This window comes from Schistocerca nitens, chromosome 3 (assembly GCF_023898315.1).
Source record: "Schistocerca nitens isolate TAMUIC-IGC-003100 chromosome 3, iqSchNite1.1, whole genome shotgun sequence".
In the NCBI taxonomy this organism is placed as follows: domain Eukaryota; kingdom Metazoa; phylum Arthropoda; class Insecta; order Orthoptera; family Acrididae; genus Schistocerca; species Schistocerca nitens.
Genome location: NC_064616.1, coordinates 218,407,559 through 218,417,203, shown reverse-complemented (window position 1 = coordinate 218,417,203; position 9,645 = coordinate 218,407,559). Strand labels below are relative to the sequence as shown.

Here is a 9,645-nt window from a genome sequence, read left to right as displayed (position 1 = left end):
TGCTACACAGAAACAGCGGCGATTGTAGTAACTCCAGATATGCTTGCAAAATAATGTGAAGAGTTTATTGTGTGTCTGGTGGAGGGCCAATACAACATTTGGAAAACATAATTGAAATCTTTGATTTTAAACATAACTGTAAAAAGTTAACTCAAGGATGTATGTGAATGCTGGTAAAAGACATACCCTTGTACAACTGGATCACTCTTTTTGAATACTCTATTCTCATGACTGGATGTAATATCGTAAATAATGGAGAAGATACCAAACTTCATGGTTAACAGAATGAGTATCACAAACTGAAAAGGTAAATTTGTTGGTCTCAGCTTCAAAATAATAATCCAAAGCACCTTTTCATTGCATATGATTCTGAAGAAGTCTTCCTTGATAAACAATATTTCAAAAATCTGGTGGATAGACAGACGATCAAGCTCTCCAATTGGAATACACACTATTATTTTACTCAAAAGACTGAACCGTCACAAAATAAAAGAATGCAGATCTTCAGACACACTTCAGTATGTGTCTCACATGCAGTGTGACTCTTCTAAGAACTTAAACTTCTGAGTAAGATAATGGTGTAGATTCCAGTTGGAGAGCTTTATGGTCTTTCTATCCCCCAGACTTCTGAATGTTATGTCTATGAAAGGAGTGTTCTTCAGAATTATATTCAGTGAATCACCAATACCAAACTCTATAGTGACTATGACTACCAGTTTATACAACCGATTTCTTGTTTCATACAAACTGTATTGTGATTCAGAAGAGGGATCACTGTAACTATTACAGTTTTCATTGCATCAGTTAATAATCAAATATGTCCAGTCACTGATGTTCTTGGCTTCAGTGTGTTTTTGTTTACAATCTATTGAACAAATTTCATAGAACAGACTATTTACACTATTAATTAACCCTGTCTGGAGCATCCCAGTTAGGTAATTTCAGAAGGCTGTTGCCACAGAATACAACTGTACCAGGCAAACAATGTTGTTCAATTGCAACAACATTCTGGCACACACCTATCAACACTGGAATTCAGTACTTACAGAAACATCTGTTTGCGCACTGAAACTTTCAACAGAGGTTGTGGGTTTTCCTTCAGCATGGCATGTAACAGGTTACTGGAAGTGGAACAGCAACTGGCATGACCATATAAATAGTACAATGATGACAGCAGTGACCTTGGTCTGACCTAGCAGAGCCACAGGCGACATCAGACTGTCCATAGTACCAACATCATGAAACGTTTACAACGGGCTTCTGGAGAACACGCAACAGTGCTAGGGGAATCTGCAAATACAAGAAAGTTTATAGGGTATGATCCGACAGTCAGAATCTCTCTCTTAACAGTGAAGTCAGGGGTAACCATCTTCGAAACTTTTGATATTCCCACCATACAGTGATCTTAAACATGCAACTTTTCACACACCACTGAGGGTGTCAGCAGGACAAGACTCCAGAAGCAACTATTGTCACTGCTGTCATCACATCTGACAGGCAACATCCCTGGTGGTGGTCTTCATACAAATGTGCCAGTTTTGCAGCATACGCCAAGTGCTACATCTACATGTTATACTACCAGATACTAGCTACATACTAACTTCCTGCTGAATTGCTCTTTGATTGTTCATCTGTAACCTTGGTGTTTGAACTTATTTGGGAAGTTCCAACAGCAGGTTCCTCTTTAGCCTCTGGTGATTGCCCTGTAGTGTTTGGGGTTATCACTGTTCGTCTCTGCGTCTGCTCCTCTGGATCTGCTACTGTGCTAAATTAATACACTTGTGTTACTTCCAATGCAACAGAAAGTTTGAATTTTAATTTTATCTTGATATGGTGTATGTACTGAAGACTTTACATTAAAATTAATCACTGTTTTTCACTAATAACAAGCATTTACAACTGTAAACAATAAAATACATATTTCTGGGTACCACATGTTACGAAACTGATAATAGATTTCTTCCATTTAGAATGTGTGTGTTTCACATTAACATAAAATGTCAACCAATTTATGTTCAAGTTTTGACCACTCTTCTGCAGTTGTGTTAAGATTAACTGAAATTGTTTTAAAGTAGTAGTGTCTTTCAAAGTAACGTTTTTACTATAATTATTTTCCAAGCACTATCACTAATTGAATATCAAGGAGCTGTTTTCAACTTAAGACAATCATCTAGTAAATGAGACTGAAATAGTAATGATCATGTATATTTAGTTACAAACACACTTAGACATATATCTTTATGTTGAAGTGTCAAGATGGAAAAAAAAACCTCATTTTGATTCATAAATATTTTAATTACATTATTCTTTACATCAGTTTTCAAAACTATATCAGTGTACGAAGACGCTCATGGGGAAAAAAACCTCTTCCCTTTTGGGTACAAATTTTTTTAAGTAGTCTGCCTCAGTAATGCTAACACTGTCTCCAATGATATCAAAAGAATCACAGGAATGTACTACTACCATGGGTAATATTCTCTAATAAAATTCATTAAATACAAAAAATAAGCAATATACTCAATTCGCAACAAACTGCAATTTCACTGTGTTTAATACTCTTACCTAAAAAGACATCATACATACGTACATACATACATACACAAAGTATTGTACTTAAAATTACAAAAACTTCTACACGATAAATTTTATGGAAAAAGAAATTTTGGCTGAAGCAAAAAGTCAAACTCTTAATATTTCCAGTGCACGATTGTAACATATCGCAATCCAATCCGGCTGTGTAGCACCCCATTGAATCTGGTTGATTTCACCTTCTGCTGCTGTGTATGCTAGAATTGGATCCTCTATTGCTCGTGGCATTTGTTGAATGTCCCATATGAGAGCTTGATGGTCATCACCTGAAATTACAATACTGTCTAATTTGTGTTATAATAACCACTTAGTTAATTTTCAGTATGGGGTAGGACAACAATACACATTTTTGTAGGTTATTTTCATTTTTAAACGAATACTCAACAAGATATACATTTCAGGAATTGAAGTAATTCTTGTAAGCAATTATTGACTACTTTGAGTTTGTTAATCCTAGTCATGGCCTAAAGCTGCTAATTCTCTACTTCAATGATACAATGTTAGACACTGTTGTTATTTGTAATTTAGTAAACCATTTCTTATCAATGATTTTTCACTGTACTATTTCTGAAAGCTGTACTCATCTTTCAAAAAATGCAGCCCTTCTCTAAATGACACATTAGATCTCAAATGATTATTGACCAAATCTTGTAGGTTAGAGAAATGAAAAACAAAGCACAACATAACGCTAATAGTTGCAGTCAATAAAAGTATTCCTTCTTAATGAATGCCATACCCAACACTTGGGTGACAACTAAAAACATTACCCTCCATGACAATAAATGATAATACATGCACAAAACATTTTCCACCTTCCTTTTCCTTCAGCAGTATTTATTGGTGTCAGTATTATTGGTTCCTGATTTTAAAGCTAAACAGCTTCATCTTGCAGTGCCTTTAAGAACACATGAATGAACTGTAAAAATTGTGCTGTATCATATAAACATGGGTTATACAATTACAATATGCACTTCCAAACATTGTAAATGTAGCTCAGGAGTGTATGACCTGGATTTATATTAGGGAACACATTTTGAAGATTTTGGCTGACTTATGTCCTGTCGAGGTTCCTGAAGATGAAAATATCTAGCTCTGACTCTGTAGAATGTTAAAATAACCCCAAAAAACACTTCTGAAGGAAAAAAAAACTTTTGTCATTACTGAATGGCTGATGTACCACCAACATACATTCAGTTTCCAGTATGAATTTCAGGAAACAGACTAGGTGCGTTCTGTAAACACAGTAGAATCCATAGTTAACTTTCAAAGAACTCTCACTAATGCACTTTAAATCAAATCTAAAGTTTTCTATGTCATTAGTTTCATCTTCTGGCCTCAAAGAGAAAATAAAGATTAAAATGATGGGGGGGGGGGGGGAGGGGGGGGGGGGTGATATACCAAGACCCTTAGCAAGTAGGACCCACTGTGTGACATAACAAATTAAATATAAACACAATGAAATAGTAAACAGACAGATACTGGAGGACAATATTAATCCACAAGTAAAAGCCATATACTACATACAAAAAACTGCAACCACAAAAGTAATCTATGGTAGATACAAAGTTCTGAAGCAATGCAGACCAACACAAAAAATGAGGAGGACAGGGAGTTTTCTGGTGACAAAGAGGAAGAGAAATGAGTATGAATAACAGATAGCATGTTCAAAACTAGAGAAGACTAAGGATGAAGAATCTTGTCTCTGGAATTTACAGGCAAGACAACAAAAACCTAACAATAATAATCATTTTATACATTCATGTAGATTTACACATGATTATGATTGTGTGTGTGTGTTATAAATTATTTTGAGTCCCTGATCCCAATGTACCACATAATTTCAAGTAAGTAATGGAGGTCTACACTTTTTTACCTGTATAATGTTGCTAGCCAAGTTCAGCTATGGCAATGAGTTATCTCTACCACCACACACAGAACTACAGATGTTTCACTTCAGCCATTAAACCATGTGGTCTTCCACATAGAATGTTGCAAACTGGTTTGATAAGCTTTGCTGAAAGCATTATGCATCATTCTGTGGGAGCATGAGAACATGCCACTGCCCACTAGCATCAAACAGTAGCCAAGTGTAAATCCAACTAACCAGTCCACAGAGCATGGTGCTCATCATTATACAGGTATTTTAAAAGTTGGTTTATATCAGATGTCACTTGGATTACACACCCCAATACCAGCTGCCATTGGAATGGGCAAAATACAGCACACACACTATGGTTTTGCAAATCCCCATGCACAAAGCTGCACTACTACTTATTTGACTGATTCTGCTCCCTTTAAATCCCATCTCTACTCCTCAATCAATCTTTTACATTGCATACCTGTGTATTGCTGCCTTTAGACTTCCTCCATCTCTCAAACACTGTATTTGCATTCACCTACGTGTATTTTAAAGTAATTTGGTATTTCTTAACAATTTTTCTCATTTCAATGCCCCTTTCCCTCCTCTGCTTGCTGTTCACTAAGTTAGTTTCCATTCTCTTGTCCCCCCCCCCCCCCTTCTTATGTGTCAGAAACTCTTTGCTCATTTGTCTCTGATGTTATCCTTTTTTTTTGCTCCTTATCACACTTCCCAACAATCCTTTCCTTTTTGCCACTGTTCTGCCATAAACAGTCAGACAAATGTTATGCAGCATTAGACAATTTTCAACTTGCTTCCCTGCAGGGAAATGAGAATACAGAAATCTACAAACCAGTCACACATTTTACCACTCAGAATTTCAATCCGAAGTTCTTCACTTTTTCTTAGAACAACTAATAGCCAGAAATAGTTACAATTACCCTGCATCATAAATTTTGATTCATTAATGGACTTTCAAACACATAATTTTTCAACAAACAGGAGATATATAGCAGTTTTAAAGTAGGCGGGTGCTTACTATTAAAGCACTAATTTGTTTAAAAGCACTGAAGACAGTAGAATGAATAAGCCTCCGTACAGTGATTCTTTTCTATTACCTGCTGTACATATGTGGCATGATGAATGTGGTGCCCACGCAATTCCATTGACACACGCTCTATGGTTATTTAGTCTTGCAACAGGTGTACACGGAACTCTGACATCTAAAATAATCACCTGCCAAACATAAGAATTTATCAGTAGTTGTTATACATACATAAATATCTGAAAGAAGGAGTCAGGTATGGACATCTCAGATATGTAAAGCAAATTTGTCATCAACCCACTTATTTGTTTGAACAACACAATGTAGAGATCTACTAATAGTCACACTATTTAGTACCTTAAAAGCATATAAACAACAACAACAATAATAATAATAATAATAAATATAATGCAGGTGATATGCCTTTCAGACCATTTTTTCTGACCTAAACAACACAAGAGAGGGGAATACTTGAAGTAGTAATGAAATACATATTAACAGACCTACTAAAGAAATTGATGCTATCCATAGCTGTGCTGACCAGAGGTGATGATGTTTTGTACTGAACGGCACCCCAAATCATAATGAAAAGTGTGGGGCCTATATGACAATGACAAAAACAATTTGTCATGGTTTAATCAGGCAATGGAAAACCCAGGATGGAATAATGACAATGTTATGAAAAGGATATATTGCTACTCACCATACAGTGGAAATGTTGAGTCACAGACAGGCACAACAAAAAGACTACTGAACATTTAAGCTTTCGGCCAGAAAGCCTTTTTCGAAAACATGCAGCTCTCTCTCTCTCTCTCTCTCTCTCTCTCTCTCTCTCTCTCTCTCTCTCTCTCTCTCACACACACACACACACACACACACACAACACAAACAACAACAACTTGTATCTGGCTGCCTGTGGCCAGAGGCAGTGGTCGTTTTGTGTGTGTGTGTGTGTGTGTGTGTGTGTGTGTGTGTGGTCGTGGTTTTGTGTGTGTGTGTGTTTTTATTTTAGAAGTAGGTCTTCTGGGCAAAAGCTTGTGTGTTTAGTAGTCTTTCTTGTGCCTGTCTGCCATAATTTTGTCAAGGTTTGTTCTCCACACAACCTACACACACACACACACACACACACACACACACACACACACTCACACGAATACAGCCATTATGATACTATATGCACATCTGGGACTTTTCTGAACAGACAATGTGGTGCCACTCCTGTGCCCAGTGTTGTAGGCCACACCACAATGGCATTCTCTTTCTGGAAAAGTCAAGGGAAGCTGCAAAAGGCTGCCATGCTGACAGTCCAAGATGCTCCAGATGTCATCACATCACCTGTGTGGATGCTTGTCTTGCTGCAAAGGAGCCCATTTCCTGATTCAAGGTACATTATTCCTCTGCATACCCAAAAGAACAATGTAAGGATGCTCTAGGGCATTAGCTGGGCGAGTGCCATTGAGATCCTGCACAGTGCTGATTACGGCCTTCCTAAACTTATAAATTCCATATTTGCACAGCAGTCACGGAACCCCGACCAACCTGAGTTGCAATATTGCTGAACAATAAACTGCAGTCTCGATAGGCCATGATCCTCTCACAGTCAAATTCCAACCTGTGAAAGTACACATCTTTGCTCCTCACACAAGGCATTATCTGATCATCTCACGAACAACTGACATTCAAACAGAGATTCTGAATGAAAAACTCACTACATAAACTTTCCTCATAATTAGAATATAGATCACCTTACTCCTATGTATAGTATATGTATCTAAGCATGCAGTCCACTTCACGCCAATTTCAAATTAGTTGCATGCCGTCTTCATAGCGTTGCAATATCGACCCTTTGATGACTATGTTTTTATACACATTGTGGGGTACCGGGGATATGGAGTGGTGTCTCATGCGGCGTTGGTCTTCCTCCCTTTGCAGATTCTGTGGGAATGCTGTATCTCTCTAGCAACTGTTTCATGAGCTCCAAGCGAAAGTCTAGTACTTGTGGTTTTTTACCAGCTTTCATTTGGTAAAGAACGTACGTGTTCAGTACAGACAAGTCCAAGAGGTGAAATAAAAACTTTCTATATCACTTGACTGACTTTGATGTGCACTCACTAGAGTGAATCTGCATGACAGTTTTATCCATTGCTCCCATCTTCTGGCTACACACTGAGGTGACAAAAGTCACCAGACAGTGGTATCCACATATACAGATGGTGGCACTACTGCGTACTTAAGGTATAAAAGGGCAGTGCATCGGCAGAGCTGACATTTGCATTCAGTTGATTCATGTGAGAAGGTTTCCAACACGATTATGGGCACACGATGGGAATTAACGGACTTTGAACATTGAATAGTAGTTGGAGCTAGACGCAGTGGACATTCCATTTCAGAAATCGTTAGGAAATTTAATATTCTGAGATCCTCCGTGTCAAAAGTGTGCCAAGAATACCACATCTCAGCCATTACCTCCCACCAAGGGCAACGTACAGGCCTTCATTTAATGATCAAGAGCAGTAGCATTTGCGCAGAGTTGTCAGTGCTAACAGACGCTGAACGAAATAACAGAAGCAATCAATGTGGGACATATGACAACTGAATCCATTACGGAAGTGTGCCGAAATTTGGCCTTAATGGGCTAAGGCAGCACACAACTGCCGCAAGTGTCTTTGCTAACAGCATGACGTCACCTGCAGTGTCTCTCCTGGGCTTGTGACTATATCAGTTGGACCCTAGACAACTAGAAAACTGAGGCCTAGTCAGATGGGTCCTGATTTCAGTTGCTACAGAGTCGATGGTAGGGTTCAAGTGTGGTGCAGACCCCACAAAGCCCTGGACCCAAGTTGCCAACAATGGCTGAGTTAACCCGGCATGAACTGGGTCCTGGTTATTTTCAGCTACTTGGACACCATTTGCAGCCATTCATGGATTGACAATGTGCCATATCACCAGCCCACAATTGTCCATGATCGGTTTGAACATTCTGGATAATTTGAGCAAATGATCTAGCCACCCAGATCATCTGAAATGGAACCCATCAAACATTTAGGGGACGTAACCGAGAGGTCAGTTCGTACACAAAATCCTGTACTGGTAACACCTCCACAATTACAGACAGTAGAGGCAGCATGGCTCGACATTTCTGCAGGGGACTTCCGACGACTTGCCAAGTCTATGCCACATCAAGCTGCTGCACTACACCATCACCTCAATGTATACAGTACTGTGTTTCTTGATTTTTCTTTACTGTTTCTCTGTTGTTGCTCTTCCTGTATCAACAACCATGTCTGTGTGAATTGGTGAAAACACATGCACTTCTCCCTTGTCCATAAACTTTCCTGTCCACATACAATAAGTACGGCTTGATGTAATTTGGCCTTCCTTTAGTTTTGAAGGCAAATCTGTTGGCACCCCTTTCCTTTTTGGCCTAACTGTCACAAAGGCATCAGTTCTATTCTTGTATTTTTGGCCTAACTGTCACACAGGCATCAGTTCTATTCTTGTATAGAAAGACAAACACATTAGCGCTTGCATATCAATAATCACAAAAAAATAGTAATACGTATGTTGAAGCATGGCTTCAACAAAGTGGTTACAACAGGGCCAGAAACACAAAGGCCACAATTAACTTCCATTTCTGTTCCTCTACCTGTGTACATGCTAATGCCTAAAATAAATCTAGTTTCAACATTGCACATTATAAACAGTTTTATTCTAAATGCGTCCTTTTGCTTGGTATATACTGATAGATTTGTTTTCAAACTTTCCACAACATTAGAGACTCATCAATGCACAAATCTCTGCATGAATTTAGAACTGACTTTAATTTCACTTTTTCAAAAATTCACAGTATACTTTATTTTATAAAGCCTTTTTGTTCTCTCAGCAACTCCCAAAATGCCTGCCTGCATCACTAAAACATAAAATTCAAAGAACTGTCAGAAATCTGTTTCTAAGCATTAATTTCGAAAATAAGGGTGTTTAGTCTGTAAATCTATTCTTTTTTTTCATAAGGCATCTGCATGCAGATTGTTAAAAACTTATACATCTCATCTACACTTTTATCTGTCTATTGTACTTCCCTGGTAGGGCATTGACACTGTTCAGTCACTACTTTGTGAAAGCTGTTAGTTTCACTGGCAGTGTATCAAATCAA

General features: G+C 38.1%; 1 protein-coding gene across 2 annotated transcripts in view; it reads right to left on the bottom strand.

The window, feature by feature from the left end:
* Positions 1-2,274: 2,274 nt before the first annotated feature.
* The window catches only part of LOC126248172 (DDB1- and CUL4-associated factor 7), a 135,072-nt gene continuing 127,701 nt past the window's right edge, over positions 2,275-9,645 (bottom strand). For both annotated transcript variants that reach the window (XM_049948939.1, XM_049948940.1), the window contains exons 8-9: positions 5,566-5,683; positions 2,275-2,855 (exon numbers count right to left, since the gene is read on the bottom strand). In XM_049948939.1, the coding sequence (XP_049804896.1) occupies positions 2,680-2,855; positions 5,566-5,683 (294 nt within the window). In that variant the 3' untranslated portion in view covers positions 2,275-2,679. The remainder of the gene's footprint in view (positions 2,856-5,565; positions 5,684-9,645) is intronic.